The 19,286-nt window shown below is 43.5% G+C and overlaps 1 protein-coding gene across 1 annotated transcript in view; it reads right to left on the reverse strand.

Annotated features, from left to right (window-relative positions):
- Positions 1-10,093: 10,093 nt before the first annotated feature.
- LOC104544551 (rap guanine nucleotide exchange factor 4) overlaps positions 10,094-19,286 on the reverse strand; it is a 23,098-nt gene continuing 13,905 nt past the window's right edge. Inside the window, exons 8-9 of the mRNA XM_010189460.1 lie at positions 12,156-12,210; positions 10,094-10,643 (exon numbers count right to left, since the gene is read on the reverse strand). Coding sequence (XP_010187762.1) covers positions 10,516-10,643; positions 12,156-12,210 — 183 coding nt within the window. The 3' untranslated portion in view covers positions 10,094-10,515. The remainder of the gene's footprint in view (positions 10,644-12,155; positions 12,211-19,286) is intronic.

Below are 19,286 nucleotides of genomic sequence, written 5' to 3' on the forward strand. Positions count from 1 at the left end.
AAGGTTGCTGTGTGAGGTAGTGACAGGCAATGTAGATTAATTAAAGGTTTCAAAAATTATTACCAAAATGACCAGATGATGGTCATCTGTAAAAAAATGTCTTTCACTGTTACTGTGCCACCTGAGCTGCAATGGTGTCGCAGCAGCAGCATCTTTTCAGTGCTGGATGTCACCTGGAATTGCCAAACTGCTGTGGGTGCAGGTTGGTGAGGGGGTCTGGAGGGCCCCGGGAGTAGGAAGGGAGAAGGCTGTGCTGCTGTAGCCAGTCCCCCTTTTAGGAGTGTGGAAGAAGAGGAGGACTTGACCGGCAAGCGCAACTCCCTGGTCCCCAGTCCATATTCCCCAGCTGCCTCAGGATGGTCAGCCCAGGTCAGGAAGAAAGCGCAGAGACAACCCACATCCACCCTCTGCAGCCACATGGACCCTTCTGTATCCCAGTGTTTTAATGGCATTGAGGTTACTGCGCTGTTGCCAAAAACTTTTTGCTAATTGAAAATAAGCTGTCACGCGTAAAGGAAGTGACTCAAAAGACTCGGGAGCAAACAATTTTTCTGCTGAGGCAAACACATCACATGGCTGCAACACTGCATTTTTTGTATTGGTATCGTGCAAGATTCAATATCCATCACCGCTTTACACCCAGCTCATCTGCCCTTGTCTGTATACTGTGGTTTGGCACTCACTGGAGAATCTTGGCTCCCATATTTGACTATTGTTATATGTATGTGCTATATAAAAATCACCTGTGTAGGACAATGAATCACAAAGAGGTGTGGAGCATCACACTGAATCATATACATTAATTATACATCATGAAGATGTATGGTATCGAGGTGAATCATGGAAGAACACTTAGCTGATGAATCCAATACGATCGTTTCATGAACATCACAGGCTTTTCCCCGACGTGTGTTATTTTGGCACGGGGGAGGCTAAAAAAAAAAAAGATGAAACAGTGGAGTACATTTCTAGGCATAAAATAAAACATACTATTTCACTGTGCCATAATAACTAACTGCAGTAAAGTTCAGCAAGATCCTAAGCACTTGGTGCAGGAAGTACGTGAAGATGCCAAGAAAGTCAAAAAGGAGGCCCCGGTGATGCCCCTCGGCCCACCTGGCAGACTTCAGGACAAGCCGTGAAGCTGTCACGCTCTCGCTTGCCCTGGATACGGCACTTTCAGACACTTTTTGTCTGATCTGAGAGAGTTTGGGCTTTATTATGAACTACTCTGCTGGCGAGCCTGGAGAAGACTCCAGACAAAGTCAGTCAAAGATGTCACATTTTTAAAGAAAGCACAAATATCAAATGCAAATCACATGAAACTCGTGCTCTGGAGGAGGAGAGGTGCCACATACTTAGCCTCTTAAATGCTGTGACTAAGGTGTTTATCCTTCCTGTCTGAGGCAATTGCCAGTTAGTCAAACGATTTAAGAATCTATTTAAATGTTAAATCACTCAATTCACAGACATTTGCTTCAGAGAGCTGACGCTTGCATTCAGAGGTCTCTTGCCTAGGGTGCTCTGTCCAGGCATTTTGTCCAGGGCTGTGCATCTGCAGAGCTGGGATTTATCATGTCCGACTTGAGGCCTTGGTTGCAGAAAGAAAGAAACTATTCCAGTAGCGCATGAGAAACGAGGGGGTGGTTAAAATTTCCTACTCCGAGAGTAGGAGTGCAGAGTCTGCACCGGGCACTGCGTTAACTTGCCGCTGTTTCAAACAGCCAGTTACACTTGCTCTGTTAAAGGCCGAGGCAGGGAAAGCAAAGGAGCCTGCACAAGGGCTGTCCAACCCCAGGGGTTCACTATCGTAAAGCTGGAATTATTACAAGGTTTTAAGTGTGCGTTTTGGGGCTTGAATTCTTTCTGCCCTCTGGCAGGCGAGTGTCTGGATCTTTTCAAGTTTTTTTCCATTATCATGAAAACCAAAAGCTTAGCTAGAAAAGATCAGAAACCAGAGTGATCGGAGTTTCTTAGGTGGTCATGACGCTATGTAAAACAATGAGTCAACACGCGGCAGTATGGTTTCTCCCTCCTTTTTGAGGCAACAAATTCAAACTGAGAAACTCTTAAATTAGCTCTGGAGATCTCGATCCTAATCTCAGGCTTCTTCCATTTATATGGAACAGGCAGAAGAAGAAAATATTTAATAGCTAACAGAAGTTATTATAAAGCCACAACAATTGGCAAAGGATAAAGGCAGCTCTAGCAACTTTTGGCTCAATTTTAGAGTTGAAAGGAGTCACATGAATCGTCTCTTTACATCTCATTGCCACACTGGGCGTGCAATGACGTCTCACCACTTTTCAACATGGAAAATACAGTTTCATGCATACATCCAGGCAGTTTAAATCATCCTGCCTGCCAAAAGCAGCGGTCGCACCCCTCGCGTGCCCGGCGAGCCCCATTCCTGCCCACCTCGCCTTCTGCCAGCACGGTTTTTACAGCGCTGCGTGGTGAACTGGGCTGTGGAGGCAAAGCTACCGCAGGGAAAAACAATTGGTTTTCACCCAAATCGGTGTCCGAATGCAGGTCATCAGGCAGTGCCAGAGCAGAGGCAGGAGAGGAGTGAGGGCTGATAGGAGCAGCTGAGAAGAGACGGAGCCGGGAAGTGCTTTTTTAGCAGCAGTGATGGTTTATGCCAGCTTAAGCTGTACGTGAAACTCTAGACACGGATACTTTGGAGATGGACACCTGCTCCGTATTTTTCAATTCTCCTTCAAGACTGGCTCGGAGTTCAGCTCAGGCTTAGTACCGAGGTTTCTTTGAAGCACTTCTGCTTCTCTGGCTGATAGGGCTTGCCTCCATTCCTAGCTTAAAAAATTGGCCAGAAAACACAGTGTGGGGCATGCCTGGGATATACTAGGATGGAAGCTGTGCACACATTGTCACAGAAGACGTAGCACTAGTGTTAATCTAGCTAGTTTGAGCAATAGTAGCAGTAGCAGTATGGTAGCATTAATTTTGTGCCATTTGTCTCATCAGGTTTGTGACCTGGAAGAGGTGCTCGAGTAGCCCACCTGAAAACCCTCCCTGCATCCTTATTTTTGCTTGAGCTGTCCAGACTGAAATTAATGCAGGTATGTCCAGGTATGCTGCAATCACACACCTCTGTGGTTACGCCCCAAAACATAACTAGCAGGGTTGTTTTCATGGCTAGAAGAGAACTTACATGGTACTGCTAGCCAAAGTAATTTGCATGTAGTGTTTCTGAGAGATGGCAAGTGGAAAATCGAAGGAGTTGCCCCTGGGCTTGGCTCAGAGGCAGTCCTGCCTTTCCTGCTGCAAATGAGACAGTGAGCGTGCACCCGCAACCACCAGCCTGATGCGAGGTGCAGCCCCTGTGCCCACACAGAGGGGGCTGATTCCTGTTTGCTTCATCAGCCCCGTCTCTGGCGTGCTGTGGGAAACAGCTCACGCTCATCTGTCATGGATAGAGCCTGTACTAACCAGCGTACACACTCAGACCCACACAACTGGTGTCATTTTCACCTGTTGTTTCCTTATCTGTTGGGGTTTTTTTGTATTAAAGAGAAAGACAAGGAGATGGTATATTTAACGTAAAATGATAAATTATGAGTTATGAAACTATTAAGCACAGAATTATAAAATCCATACTGGAATGATAAAATACAGGCATTTGTGTGCAGTGGGTGTATTCCACGTGGATCAAGTGCCTGCTTTGTGCATAATGGTTTCCAGAAGCAGCAGGCTGCAGCCTGTACGCTGTCTGTCTCTTGGTCGGGCACGTGTGCAGTATGAAAGCACATGTAACTTCTACAAAAAATGTCAATATAATTAACAATAAGATAGCAACGAGATGGCAAAATATTAACAAGAAATACATTTCTTTATTGTTTTACAAGAATGGTTTTCTTATCTTTTACTGACACCACAGTTTTGAGCCGATCGTTATACTCAGCTATAATCCACTCACTGCTACTCTGCTCGGTTACCATTTCATTATATACTTTTAATTATATATATAGCGCCAATACTCCTTCTTATATTAAATTTTGTGGTCCAATAGATTTAATTTGTTGTTCTAATTTCAGTACATTTTTTTCCCTAGAATGTAATATGGCTTAACACTGTTTTCTTTGTTTCAAAGCTGTACTGAATTTATTGTTGCTGTACCCGTTTGTGTTTTCTAATCTGCACAACTGCGAGCTCCACTGAAGCAACAGCCCCTTCGTTTGCCTTCTAATTTTTTTCCAAAAGGTGGCTTGGTGGCAGGGAGTCTGTGGAGAGACAGGCACAATTCCACCTCTGAGGACCACGAAGGGAAGTTGACAACACAGAGCATTCAACAGCTGCTTTAAAGCATTGTGTGCTATTTTCTTTATTAAAACTTATTTGTATCTAACTATTTAGCACGTTTGCCTTTCTTGGAAAGTAAAGGCAGCCACTGGAATAATAAAAACATGTCCCCATTGGCAGGGAGTCTGAACTAAAACAACCCAACGAGCTCCTTTTCATGGTGTACTGTAGCATTAGTGGCTTATGGGGTTTGCTCCTTGTTTCATCCACAGCACCTTAATCAGAAACAAATCTGTCTATTGACGATCACTTCTTTTTCTCTGCGGATTTAGAGATGAAATAAGACTAGGAAATGGCGATAATATCAGAGTGCCTCAGAAAAGCCCTTATTCCAGGTAAATCTGTTTTGCTATTTCATCTCAGTCCCTTTGCCTGTGCTTCCAAAAAAAGAGTGATCAACCCCCCCCCAAACTCTAGCACACTATTAACAACAGCTGCTTGTGACAGGAAGGAAAACCGAGAAATCTGTGCACACCTCTAACTGGTTTCTGGCAGCAGCGCGAGCCGATCGGGAGCATCACAAAGGAGTTGCACTGCAGACAACTGGAACCGGAGAAACATTAGGGCAGGAATTACAAATGGAAGGAAACGTCGGATTTCAAACAGGCGCCAGGCAGCAACCTGCCAGCACCGCGGCCCTCCAGGGTCAGTCCTACTGAGAATGAGGACATCTAAAGAAAAGCCAAGGCAACGCTGGCTCTCTGTTGTCTGAGAAGATCCACAATGCTGCCGACGGTACTCCTGCGCAGAAATGATGTGCACCTGTGAAAAAACCACAAAGAGCCAGCAAATACAGCCAGCGGATTCGCTTGCTGGCTCGGACAGCATCTGAAGAAAGCACTATTTAAAAACACAAGAGGTGGTGTTATAATGAGGAAACCATGGAGAGCAGAAAGCTTATGATTATTGACAGAAGTTGATTAAGAAATGGATTATTGTCCGCTAGGATGGTGGAGTAGCCACTGTCACCTCCATCCTACGTATCTTTATGTACATTTCCTTTAATTGAGGGATTCATTTACCATCATCCTTTTCACTGGTAGTGTGCTTTATTTGCATCTGAAAGCAAAAAGAGGAAAAAAAATTAAATTGACCGACCCCTGCCATGTGCCAAAGGCTTTGCTTTTTGTCACTCTGACCCAAACGGATTAGGGCCAGGAAATAAAGGTCAGTCTCTTACCAGTACCCCTGTGTATCACGTTTTTATTACAAGGAGTTTCCAAGAAAAATATCCCAATTTGCATCAGTAATTATCCATTCTTTATGCATTTTTGTGCAGTTTTCTGAGTTTATCTTGAATTCAGAAATCACCTTTTAGTGCCAGACCTATTAAAAACAAACCCTTTGTGAAATACCCTTCAGCAGTATAAATGAAAAGGTTGATATTGTAGCTGTACGTGCTCTTTTTTTTTGCCCTGTAAGATTCTTCCTTCCCCCATCACCTGAGTCATAGGCCACCAAGACAGTGGCTTGATTACTCTCCTTTGTGAATTTACAGGTTGTCTCCTCAGGTGCTGCGTGAGAGCTGTGTTTTGTTGCTGAAGCAGCGCACAGGGCAGATGAAGCTGAGCCAGTCTTACGTGTGACAGGACGGCGTGCAGGTGAATGCACGGAGGAAGTCCCCGGGTGCTCCTGTGGCACCCTGACCACAGCTTTTCACCACGGTGAGAAGCTGGAGGTCAGGTTTTAGCCACCAGCTGTGCTGGGGAGCTCCTTGTCTTGCAGGAGCTGGTTTGGGTTGGCAGGGGCCATGCCGTCACCCTGGCCAAGCACCCGCCAGCCCCATGGTGGTGGAGGATCCCTGGGCACAGCTCCAGCCCGGATGCGCTGGCTGTTTGTGCTCCAGGTGAAGATAGGCTGCTACGGAAGTTTCTGGTTTGGTAATTTTAGTGATAAATTTTTAATCTGGTCATTGTTTGATTTGATTGCTAATGCCTTGACCTCTGGTGACTGCTCCTGCTTGTGCCTGCTAAACTTTAATGCAGGCTACAGTAAAGAGCATTATGATTATTTGAAAAGGCAGGGTGTAATGCATTGCAGATTAACTGTGAAAGAAAAGCTATTCAAGTTAGAGGTTCACTTTGCCATATCACTCTCTATGCCGCTTTCCTTATTATCAGTACAAAAAATGAAATGAGAATAGCACATCTTTTAATTTTCTCCCACTATTACCTCTTGATTTGCATTCAGAGCTCCCAGAAGAAATACCGCTGAATTCAGAAGTAGTCTATTTAAGCTGCGTGGTGTTTAAAAATTGCTGGAAGAGGTTAAGGTACTGTATATTATGCAGTTGACCTTACTAAGAAGCTGTGTTAACAATTTAGACTTATAATTTTCTGCCGTTACATTTTGTTAAAATATTTCTCTTTTTTTTTGGTACCCCTGCACGTTAAACCCTTTGATTTCTGTCTAACTTATTTTGTAAGATTTCTGAATTGTATTTAAACTTCTTGTACTCAAAAGGTTGTTTTGCCAGTGTCTCTTTGAAAAGAGGGATTTTTTTCGTCTCTGTCTCTCTTTGTACCTGGTCTGCAGAGGCCGTGCGCCTTCACAGCATTTTCCTCAGGAGGAAAACACCCAAAGCCTCCGTCTGCGGAGTCCTGCAAATACATTTGAACTCTTTCATCTGGCACTGTCGTGTCTTTGTGGCTGACTGTGTTTAAACAAGACATCCGGGGAAAAACACTTTGGATCCTGCCTTCACCAACACTTGCAGCCTCCTGGCGTGTTGGATTCAGCCTTCCTGGATGGAACCTTTGTTCCCTGGCTCTGTCTAGTGATGGCTGGCCCCTGGCTGCGAAGCATCTCTGGGGCTGCTGGAGGACTGCAGGGGGGCAGAGACAGTCCGGACAGGCTTGTCCGTATTTCCCACTGGACACGGTCCCTTGTGCGTGCTCCCCACAAAGAATGGCTGGATGCTGTCCCGCGGTGCTAGCTGGCATGGGCCAAAGTCAGGCCCAGTGCTCCAACTAAGGCAGCGGGGACCACGAGCGGCGCGGTGCTGGGGGCTGCCCCGCTCTCTTCTGCTCGGCTGTGCTGGCGCAGCATCGGACCCCGGGCTGACGCACGGGCCTCAGAGGCAGCAGACAGGGGGTGTCTCAGCACTGAAGCGGGATCAAAGTGTGGCTGGCAGCTGCGAGCAGAGGGTGAAGACAGTATGGGCGCTGTGACGTTTCGGTGCTGCCTGACTTCCTATTGATTCTTCACACTATTGCAGCAGTGGCTTAGAGTTCATACAGCAGGAGCAATATATCGGCTGCTGTCTTCCTGCGGTAAAGTCAACACAGGGAGTGAGAGAAGCCCAGTGTGGATCCCAGAGCCAGAGGGTGCTTTTATTCGTTTAATCGCTAGGTACGTAGACTGTGATCAGCACCATGGCAACTATCAGAGCCACTCGACTGCGTTAGATACAGAGATAGCAACACTTGTTATTTATACAGCACCCTTTATTGCAAAATTAAAAATTGCCAGATACCAGTTTTATTGAGTAGGTAAACTGCATTTATTTGTTGATATGGAGGTGCTATAAAACCTCTGTTTGTATCACAGGGATACATCTGCACGATAGAGACTGTTTGGCAACAAATAAGTAAAGCAGTTAGAGGTTCTAAGGAATAAAAGAATAAACCAAGGGGATAAAAACATACTAAAGGGATGAAGAATCGGTCTGTGTGCAGAGCCAAGCTGAAACTTGGCAGCTCTGTAAACCAGTTAACAGAGAAATAAATGGAAGTCCAAACAATAGGAACAAAACTGGAACAAATAAAACCACAAACTCACAAATTGTTATAAATTGACTGTAAAGATAAAAAAGTCTTTTGAATTAATTGTGTCCCTGCAGTTTATTCTACTGCATACTTTGCTTCTGGGAAGATTCTGTATCTGAAAAAGTCACGTGAAGCATATTCTTAGAGCAGTACAAATGGAAATAAGAAATATTTCTCACTTGAAATAACGACACAAATTTGTCTCTGTGTTATTAGCTGGTTTTCCTCTGAATCATCTTGAACTTCAAGTCAGACAACAAAGTTAAAATAAATTATTTAATCATGCTGCAGAATGTTTCTTAACTGTGTAATTCTTTCCTTTGCAGGTACTGAGCAGATAGTGGTTCTATGTGTCAGCATCTCCCTGGTGACTCTCAGCTTTTCCAGAAATCATGTTTTGACTAAAAGGATGTAATTATGTTTATAGATAAAAAATAACCTCCATGTGTATACTGACTCCACACAGCGCTGGTCAGTGCCAAGGAAAGTATGCTCTGCGTCTGAGGCGAAATGCAGACTGAATCAGTGAGGTCATCTCTGAAGCTTAATTATGAACTAATAGCTGCAACTTCTAATTTGAGGCTTAATCAGGTTTATGACGCCCAGCTTTGCAGTGCAGAGTTGGTGTGAACGCAACAGGAAAGACTTTTGTCATGCGGACATCATCATTCCCTGGCCACACACTTGGCCACCACCAGCGTGCCCGTCCCGTGGCGTGCTCAGGGTAGCACAAGCCATCCTGCTCCCCGAGGTGACCGTGCCAGAGCCCCTCTTCCCTCGTGGCCGCAGGACCTGATGGACCTCCCCGAGGTGACAGAAGCCAGAGGCCTCTCTGCTGCCGCATGAGCCAATGTCTCAACTGGAGTTACCTAACCCGAGGTAAAACCCTCTCCAAGATAAGGTGACCCGTGGTGCTCGCATTAGTGACCGAGCAGGACAAATTACTCAGAGAGCTGAACTGAAGAATACATCCCTTCTTCATGTAAACCTTTCTGATGTAAATGTTTCCTGTCTTTACGTGGGCGGGTAGGGAGCCTCCTTAGACACTCCAGACAAACCAGCTAATGAAACCATAGTGTTACATCACTGCAAGACCTTCATCCCCTGTGGCAGGGACGGATCCGACCGGCTTTAAATTGGTCATCCCCATCATAGGGATGTAGGATAACTGCGTCTGGAGGCCCAGCAAGGGACAGGCGCAGTTTGCTGCATCAGCCAACTAATAGCATTGGTATTTATGCAGAAATGAAGCTGAAAGAGCAAATAAGGCCAGCAACTAAAACTTTCCGGCAATTACATTTAATCAGATAATGCATGTTATTTACAGAAAGCATACATCACACAATTCCTGCTCTAAAATGCACACAAAGTAGGAAAGACAAAAGCCGCATTCCCGTAACATGCTAACAAAATAAATAAAACGGAATTATTTTGGCACAATAGCTATTACATAAATAAATAGTCTAGAACATAATGAATTAACATTTATTTACAGTCTATTGAAAGTGCAAACCAATTGGCTGAAAATTAAGATATTTGTAAATGCTTAAGACCAGAAAATAAGTGTTAACCAGCCACAGTTAATTATAGCTGCAGTTTAAGGTTTTAATGTCCAGGAAATCGCTCTCTTGAAATCTGTTTATGCATATTGTGCTCTTGTTGAACCAGTCCTTTGCTACCTTTATGCTCTTGATTTCAGCAGCCTTACCATCACCTCGGAATTCTGTAAAAACCTGATTGGTAGTTTAAAAAAAAAAGAAGTAAAATGTAAACACAGATTAATCTACGCATCATTCAGAGTATTTTCAGTCCTGTCAGTTTTCGGAAATGGCCACACTACTTGCAGTCGTAGGCAATGCAGTTAAGATTAGAAATGTTTCTCAGTACCTCAGCTGTATTTCAAATGGAGACAGTTTAAGTCCTCTCTGAATGGAACTACACCTTGGACCTCTCTTGACCCCGCATTCTTTCAGCAGATGCCCGCACACATCTTCTGCTGAGGGCAACAGGAGCTGGGCAAGCGAAACTGATGATCAGTTTTGGTCCCGACTTGGAAAATAAATGACAAGATACAGATTTTTAATTAGGGAGAAAAATGCTACCTCCCTTAGAGTCGTTCGAAGTTTTTTTGTGCATTTTCACTAACTATTCTATTTCTATCTGCTGCCTTTTTTATCCACGTGAGAAATCATTTACTACACTCTAAGATGAATTAACAGTTCACGATACGGCCACTCGTACAGCCACAGAGCATAAATTCTTCCTCAGCTCAGGCTCTCTGACAGGCTGGTACGTTGTGCGTCGCCTAAGACCTTACAGTATGGTTTTGCTTATTTTTGTAGTGGCAGTGCGGTAGCAGAGAAAGTGAAGTTCTTAACAAGTGACCTTGACAGGATAAAAGATCATTTCTCATCATCGCTTCAACTGTTTATGCTCGACGCGGTTCCAGTCGGTGAGACATCTGTGATAAAGTTCTCTGGTTGTCAATCACATTTAATTGCCGCACATAGCTCCGAACGTCCTGATGGTTCTTATTCGTTAGGGCTGCGTCGGGATCTGGGGAAAGAGAAATGATGTAGGACTGATGCACTTAAACGAACAAATGCCTGACCAGAATGCACAACTCTTTACAAGCTGTCACAGCAAACACCAGATCCTGGTGAGTTAAAAAGAAAATATTTAGCAATGGCTGTCTTTGAAACCTTTCCTCCATATCTGATAGTCTTTCTGGTCACTACCCTCACAAATTAACTTTTTCTCTCAGATATCCTTGGCTACATTTGCTCAGATTGATGGCCCTCGGTTACAGTTTCATACATCACCTTACCAGTCGATAGCGATGAATTATGGAGCTAACTGGTATGATTTAAAGCTGCCCATCTGCTTTTCAACCAGCAGCTTTCACACGGATTCAAAACTGTATAGTTAATTTAAGCCTCCTTTCATGAAATATTCCCATTTCTAGCTCAGTATTAAATATTTGTAACTTGGTAGTGCACAGTGGCTGCCCCATTCAAGCCTCCAAATTGGCTGCTTACATTACTTACCAGAACTGCATTACACCTATTCCAACAACAGCTATGAAATACCACTGAGTTAAAATCTGAGTGACTTCAGCTTACCAGTGGACAGCTTACATTTTCATGAAGTATGTGTCAGGTAACTTCAACTCCTCTAAAAGATACTGAAGCATCTACCATATCTAAATAGACATACACACAAAAAGCATGGGACTTGGATACAGTACATCTGTACACTGACATTTCGTTATATCATGCACAGTGAAGATCAGCTTCAATTTCTAAATGTGTGGAGGTCTCAGTAGTGCTTAATATATTAAAATTAAAAGATACATAGCCAGAAAAACCTTGACGGTGGCCAAAAAGTTAAAAACGAAAAGCTCCTTTAACTTGATATTCTGGAGATAAGCTTTGGGAAAAAATGAAACAAAAATTTTTATAAAAACATACTGTGATATTTTATTTATTCTGTTCTTTGAGGAAGAGGAAGGCTGCTGTGAGGCAAAATGAGTGAAGCACCGAGGAAAGGCCAGTGTGACTGGAGACGGGGTGGGACACACACCTTGATCACACAGCTCTGTCATCTCACATGGCCCCAGGTAAATTCTGGTAATTATTCTGACTAACAGGTTTTAGGTCCATCCCCTTATGCAGTTATGTCCTTTATAAACGTCATGTTTCTGGACTGGTTTCCTATAAAAACAGGGTTTATTCAAGAAGTCTCTTGCATAGATCTGTGTGCTGCCATCTGGTAGCCTTATTTCAAGCACTTCTGAACCCAGTGGCTAATTTCAACTGGTTCTGATTTGACAGATGTGCAGAGACCTCACAGATATTTAGCTCCTTCACATGCTTGGAAAAGAGATGGAGGAGAAGGGGCTCATTAGAGCTTCCTGAAGGATATTTCACCCTGTGAAACATGGGAGGATCCAAACATGGAAGAATCACTGGAAACCAGGCTTTTCAATTCTGGTACACACAGAATTAGTTGTAATTACTGTAGCTCCTGATGATAATGCTGACTGTGCAGATGTTGTAACACACTTACTGAAAGATTGGCTTCGGCAGAATTTCACCGTCCTGACAGTGTTGGCAATCATGCGCTGGAAAGAAAAGATGGGATGCAATCAGAGAACAAGCGCTGTATTTCATCATCATTTAAACGAAGCACCTAACTGTGCCTGAGTGTGAAGACATACGCCAATAAAAGCAGTCATATGAATGAAAATATAATTTTAGTGCTGATATCCTCATATGTAGGGTGTGATTTGCATTTACACAGGCTTTAAATGAGCATGAGTGTAATTTACATGCGCTCAGAGAACCCTTTCCCTTGCTTGGATGCTGTAAAAGGCCTTAACTAAGAATGAAAATCAGCCCTTTCAATGTGCATTTCTCTGATGCTCAATTCACAGGTGAGAAGGCCGCCGTTAGAACAGCGGCCCTGTAGGCAAGTGTCATCAAACAGACCTGTCAGGCAGCGTTAGCTTGCACAAGTGTATCTAACCAGCATGACGAGTGCATTCACTTTTGGTGAACACTTCTACTGGCAATTCACGAGAAAAGCAGCAGTCTCTTCGGTCCCTCTTGGCTGTGCTCACTGGTCAGTACACACGCCATCATTTCACTCACTCAGGTAAGACGATATTAATCACTACATTCTGCTCTGCTAAATCAGATGCTATTTTACAACAGCTTTTCAGAACAGGAGTGAAGGTAAGCCATAAAGCAAAACATTCAGATTTAGTTCTGGACTGCAAGAGTTTAGCTGGCTTGTGTGACTGGCACCACACAGGTAACAGATGCACCAGCGCGGGTACAAAATTAGGTGTTCTGCACAATACCAAATAAACTGACACTTCAGCAGCAAGCCTGAATTCCTCAGCTAAACAGTTTGATTCAATCACTGTTACAAGGACATTCGTTTCAGGTTCTTTTGCTTAGATAAAGAAAAAGCAGAGAAGGGAAATGCTATTGCTAATCAGAGGCTAATGTTTGTTCCAGCACTTTACCATGGTCCAGCAGTTCCAACGCAGCCACCTGTAGTAACACAGCACGCTCAGCAGGCTGCTGCATACCTTGTTCAGATTTTGTGTGGGATTAACAGACAAGTCATAAGGCCTCACAGAATGGAATGATACATTCCTTACTGGTAAACAGCACAACTTAGGGGACACGCTCCTCAAAATTAATACACAGTTATAATCCTACATGAAAATGATATTAGACATAAAATACCGTGGTGAAATCTGCCATTCCAGAAGTGGGAGGCGCCAATGTAAAATATTCCTTACACACGTACTGAATGGTCTTAGACCCCTTAGTGCACTGTCAAGCATACAAAAATGGTAATGGCTGGTGGTCAGCATTAGAAACACTACTGACATGACATGGACTTCATCTTTGTGGATTGCACATTGTATAATCAGATGAAATGTAGCTACTCTGAAACTGATCTAAAATACTTCAATTCTAAAACACAACTTCCTAAAAGACAGGGAATTTGGATATGGATCTGCTTATATCAGCTACTCTGAAACTGATCTAAAATACTTCGATTCTAAAACACAACTTCCTAAAGGACAGGGAATTTGGATATGGATCTGCTTATATTGTTCCTAAAGTAATATCTATTTACATGTGGAAAATATAGATCTAAAATAAGAATCATTTCTATCTATCATGGTTTAACCCAGCAAGCAGCTGAACACCATGCAGTTTGCTCGCTTAACTGCCCTGCTCCCCGGTGGGATGGGAAGAGAATCAGGAGAGTAAAAGTAAAAAACTCATCAGTTGAGATGAAGACTATTTAATAATTAAAATAAACCAGAAATAAAGCAATCAAAGCTATACTCAGCTCACAGACAGCAGCCACTGGCCGTACACCAATGAAAACGTACGGGAGAGGGGAGCCTCAGGAACTGGCATGGGCCACCATCATGAAGTAGAAGGGAAGGGACTGAAGGAAGAAAGGAAGGGCCAAAGGGGTTGTCCCCTGCAAACTCCCCAGTTTATAGTGAGTGACGTTTATGGGACAGAATACATCTGCATTTCTGTATTGGTCACCTTGGATCACAGCCGGATCATCTGTTCTGGGTCACCTGTCCCAGAGAATCCCAGGCTTTCACTTCCCCCCTCATCCTCTTGTGCAGAGAGAAGGGAAAAAAACCCCCAACCAAATGAAAATATAACCATAGGTGCAGGAGAAAGACTGAAAAACAGAATTTAAATATCCGCTAGTGAGAAGGAAAATTAAAAAATCTTATCAGCTACAGGAAGGAAAATAACTCTACCCTGACTACAGCTGTAGTATCAACTTGTGTTCACGACAACAAACACTGCAGTTTTCTCAGAAACCCAGCTCTGCTGAAGCATTAAAAGGGAATTCTACATTTCAACCCCAGCAAAACCAGGACATTATCCTACGCTAATTTTCATACCTCTTCAAGCCATTGCTACTAGGCAGATTTTCTAAGACACTTACCTTGCAAACGTTCTCATATGTGCTTAGCATTAAGCATGTGAATAAGCCTCACTGACTTCAGTGGAACCTCTTAAACACCCAAAGATAAGCACCCATTATAACACTGGATTGAGACAGAACATATTGCATATTACAGTGGTGGTTCTTCCAGTCTAGCCCAATCAAATGAAAATCAAAACAACATAAGCACCTAAACACGAATGGTTCATAACCCTATGGACTCGTATTTGGCTCTGTTATGTGACGCTGCTATTTTGTTTCATACCATTTCAAAAAGTACTCCCACAAAGTGACTATTTCAAGCAGGAACCATAAAGTTGAACTGGACCAGCCAAGCTGGTGAAGATTCAAAAGCATCTGAATTCAAGGGAAGCTTAGCTAAGGACAGTGCATTTTTACCAAGATAGCTGGTGTTGCTTGATGTGCTTTCTAGATGGGCTGTTAACACACACCCCAATTTTTCACAGTAGTAAATGTTTAGGTTTTGAAGCCTCATTTCGTAATAATCCTTGGAGCTCGCCTGTAGGCTCAGAGTTTGATTAGTTTTCTTATGTGAAAACTTCAGATTTATCCAAAAAAGCGTGCTCTGTAGAATAATTTTGCTTTTTTTCCTTATGTGGAGAATTTGTTCTGCAAAAACGCATGGCATTCAGAGCAAGTACTGTAATGCTACTGTACTGAAGGACAAATTGTGTGTGTAGCAAAGGTTTTTAGCTTTCACTGCTTCTGAATTTCTCATTATATGGACTATTCCAGGCAAGGAAAACTGAAGTAGCAATGAATGTGTCTGACTTCTGGTTAAAGGCCGAACTGTCTGAGGCCTTCAGTTGGCTGAAAGGCTTCCATTTAAGGAGCTGCTTTGCCTATTCCCGAGGATAATCTCGTTCAGTCTGTGCATTCAGAAGCATCCTGGCAATGATGGAACATAAAGCAATGAGGAAGTCGGTGTTAAGGTAGAATAAAAGGAGAAAGTGGCCAGAAGACAGCATCGCAAGCCAATGGGGAGATTTTGGAGCACCGTGCATCCTTGAAGAGCTCCTTTCACACTGCATTTTTCCAAGTGCTGTCTAACGTCAACTCAAAAGAGCTCCTCTTTGAAAGGTGCAAAATGAACAGAAAAACAGCATACGAAACGCAAGCGAATTTCCCTTCCTGAATCTTGTAGATAAGTTGGATTGTCTCCTTTTGATTCAAGAAAACTAGAAACACGTTCAGAGAAAATGTTCAGACGGAATTTTAATTGCCAGCTCCTTACAATGTTCCTTCAAGTAAAGGATTACCTCTAGTTAATGCCTGCAGAAATTAACCTCTGCTTACTCACTGTGCTAAGAAAGACCATGATCAAAAAGCCATACAAACCTAAATTTGGATCTTTCTGAAACAGAACCAACTGCATAATACGACAAGCAACCGCTACTACCAGCACGCTACACGTACACGACAATACCCGCTGCAGTTCTACCCAGCCTGGAACAGTGGCAGCAGGCCAGCACATTATCTTCTAATCCACTGCAAAGCCAGGTTTCTAAATGTTATAAATATTCATACATGCCATAGAAAACTACTAAGGGCTTTAGTCACACACTTTTTGCATAATCTTTATGTTCCAAAAATGAAAGAATGTTTGCCCTTTTTTTGCAGAAGGCTCAGAGTGTGAATTCCCTTTTGTTCATCTCCACGAAACCCAAAAACCAATATGCGCAGATTCTCTAATCCTCATTTCACACCTGAAAGGTGAAGGGGCTTGTCAAGAAGCAGCACCAGGGGCCAGCATCACGGCACTGCCTTGTGCTGCTATGGCAGGCCAGCGCTTCCAGAGCTCTTTCGGGCCTTCTGCTCCCTCTACAGGTGCCACTTCTGAGACGTGTTGGGGAGCGCCACACGGAAACGGTGTCACGGAAAGTGAACTTGTTCGAGCTGTCTGATGGTTTGAGAAATGGCGCCGATAAAGTTCCCAAATAACTGCATCTTCCCTCTCTCTATGAATACAAAATTCTGTACTGGCAGTCAGAGTGCGGGATTATGCAGCTGAGGATTGAAAAAAAGTGCTCATCAGTAAGTGGTCAAGAGTATGAAATATTGCCTGTCCTTAAGGAGAGTCGTGCTCATGACTTTCCTCACTTTCCTCTCTCTTCTTTCCCTGGCAAGACATAATTCTAGGAAAGGGCTTTTAAATTTTTTTTCTAAATATATAGCTATAAAAGCAGTGTCACTTGAACATTATTTATTGCCATGTACTGCGCTGCAGGCTGTAGGTTGTTCTGTATCTGCTAAATCATGCAGAGTTTATAGGAGCTAATACTACTGACAGCTTTGGGGGCTCACCTTCACCTGAAAAAAGGGTCATTAATGGATCTAAAAGACAAATGTGTATTGTGGATCACAAACTAATGGTGTTTGCTGTCTACTGCCAGCTTCTTCTCTTTCACCTACCTGCAGCTCCCAAATGTCCTCAACCTGCCAAACTACAACTACAGCACTTAAAAAACTTTTTAAAGCCTTTTAATCCCTTGCTCCTTTATGGCGAGTTACGTCTTCAGTTTTTACACAGATGGGTCTTCCTAAAGCAACACCTACATCTACTGACAACCCGCTGATGGAGAAAAGATGCAGGCAGTTCTTACCACCCAAGATCACAGAGTACGTGCCAACCTAGAAGGCACATCTGAGCAATGCCATGATGGAAACAGCTTGTACCTTGTCTTCATCAGCTTCTTACAGTGAGACAGGTAAAATATCTTCAACACTTCTCTAAAACTATGCCTCGTTTGGTATTGAACACAAAGCCTTTTACCAAAGGCTTATACTGCTAATACCAGTAATTTAGTTATTCTGCCTACTTAATGACAAAAGTATCAATAACATGTCCCAGGCTGGGTTTTAAGGCCAAATGCTTGTTTCCTTCACCCCACACACCTTCATGCAACGAATGGCATAGTAAAGAGCACAAATACAGTGCAAATACGAAGAGCATACCTATTTTTGCCACATTCAGCAATGTCTGCCCACATCTTGTAGAAACCAAATTGGTCCACTTAGAAACCTCCCGCTTTACACATAGCTGTGGCTCTACCACACATGGTAATCTCTTCCCTGGCCTGCTCCTCCTGCCCTCCTACTCCTCACAGCCTCCTCCAAATAAGAGGCGTCCATGGGGATCAGGAGGTGATGAGGGGTAGGAAGGAGCAGTTACAGAGGCAGTCGCAGGTAAAGCTCAGCTGTGCTCTGCAGGGTGATATCCCTCCACTACTGCCCTGAAAAGATCAATTATAGGAAAGCGTAGCAGGAAAAAAATTGACACAGTCCCTTTCCTTTTTAGTTTGACTTGCTAAAAATCCCTAGGCTAATGTGGCTTAACACTACCTGTCTGTTTTTCCCTTTTCTAGACAACTTTGTCAAATTTTGAAAAAAGAACCTGGAGTTTTCAAACAGAAGAAATCTCCTACCAGTTTTCTGTGAAAACAGACGGCTGTGGACAAGAGAAAGATCACGCAAGTGCCCTCTTCTCCCGTCTCCTTCAGGAAAAAGGCTGTAATGCAAGTTCCTATGTTATGACAAAAGCCTATTCACACAGAATTCCCCAGCCATGAAGAAACCACACATGCCCCAGCCACGAGGAAAGCTCGAAGCAGAGCTCAGGCAGCCATGAAACACAAATGTTTAGGAAACCAGGCCTCGCTGTTTCTGGCACTAGGGGAACTCCTGGCTCAGACGCTGTCTGACAGCTCCTGCGTGTTTTAAGAGGCATCGTTTAATATAAATAACAACAAAAAGATCAGAAAACATGAAAGTTTTAAAGGAAGCTGTTTCGGCTGACGAGATGCCACTAGATCAAACTTCTACTTCTGGCTGCCAGTTACAGGAATAAAGTTGTCAGCAGCACATCAGCTGTCGGCATCGGAGCTCTGTGGTGAGAATGCAGCCATGATGCCAGAGGCTGTTCTCAGTTTTATCGCTGTGCTCACACGAGAGATGGAGGGACCCACCTCCTTCAGTGGCAAAAGGCACCGCCAGCGGCAACTACCCGGATACTTTTATTCATAAACTGAAATTTAGGATGGATCAAGGGAAATAATCTTCCAATGAAGATGTTTCAGACAGATCAGTAATAGTGGCTCCTAGCAATATCCAGAGGTATCTACATCTGCCTGTGACAGAACACCGCGCCACGGAGCAAACAGGCAGAAGCAACAAATGGCAGGACACCATTCCTGTGAGGATACCTAGCTTCTGCTTTTCGCTTGAAAACAGCAGAATAACATCACAGATTTACCTTTATACTTATGTAAAAGAGAGCTGAATGTATCTGTGCATTATCTGGCTGAGTGGTCTTGTCTTCACCAGTTAATATCTGGCAATTATGTGTGGATGTGACAGTTGTAAGCGTAACGCAAGTAGGCGGTAGCGACTGAGGTTTAGCAGTAGGCTTTTCTTCTCTGTTTGACCTGATGACACATGCAAAAAGCTAAAAACTGCCAGGTCCACGTTAGGATTTAAATGAATTATGTGGGTGGAATCTGAATACGTGTTGCCTTGAAGAGCTATGGGTCGAGGGAAGCAGTTAAAACATCATAGAAGCAATGCAGAATAGCCAGTGAAGAACATCAGAAACACAAAAGATACACTTGTAGTGAGGCCTGGAGGAAAAGCAGAGTGAGCTTTTAGGCAGAGCAGTAACTGAAGAAAGGTTTAGAA

The sequence above is a fragment of the Mesitornis unicolor genome, unplaced genomic scaffold (genome assembly GCF_000695765.1).
Source record: "Mesitornis unicolor isolate BGI_N332 unplaced genomic scaffold, ASM69576v1 scaffold1238, whole genome shotgun sequence".
Lineage (NCBI taxonomy): Eukaryota > Metazoa > Chordata > Aves > Mesitornithiformes > Mesitornithidae > Mesitornis > Mesitornis unicolor.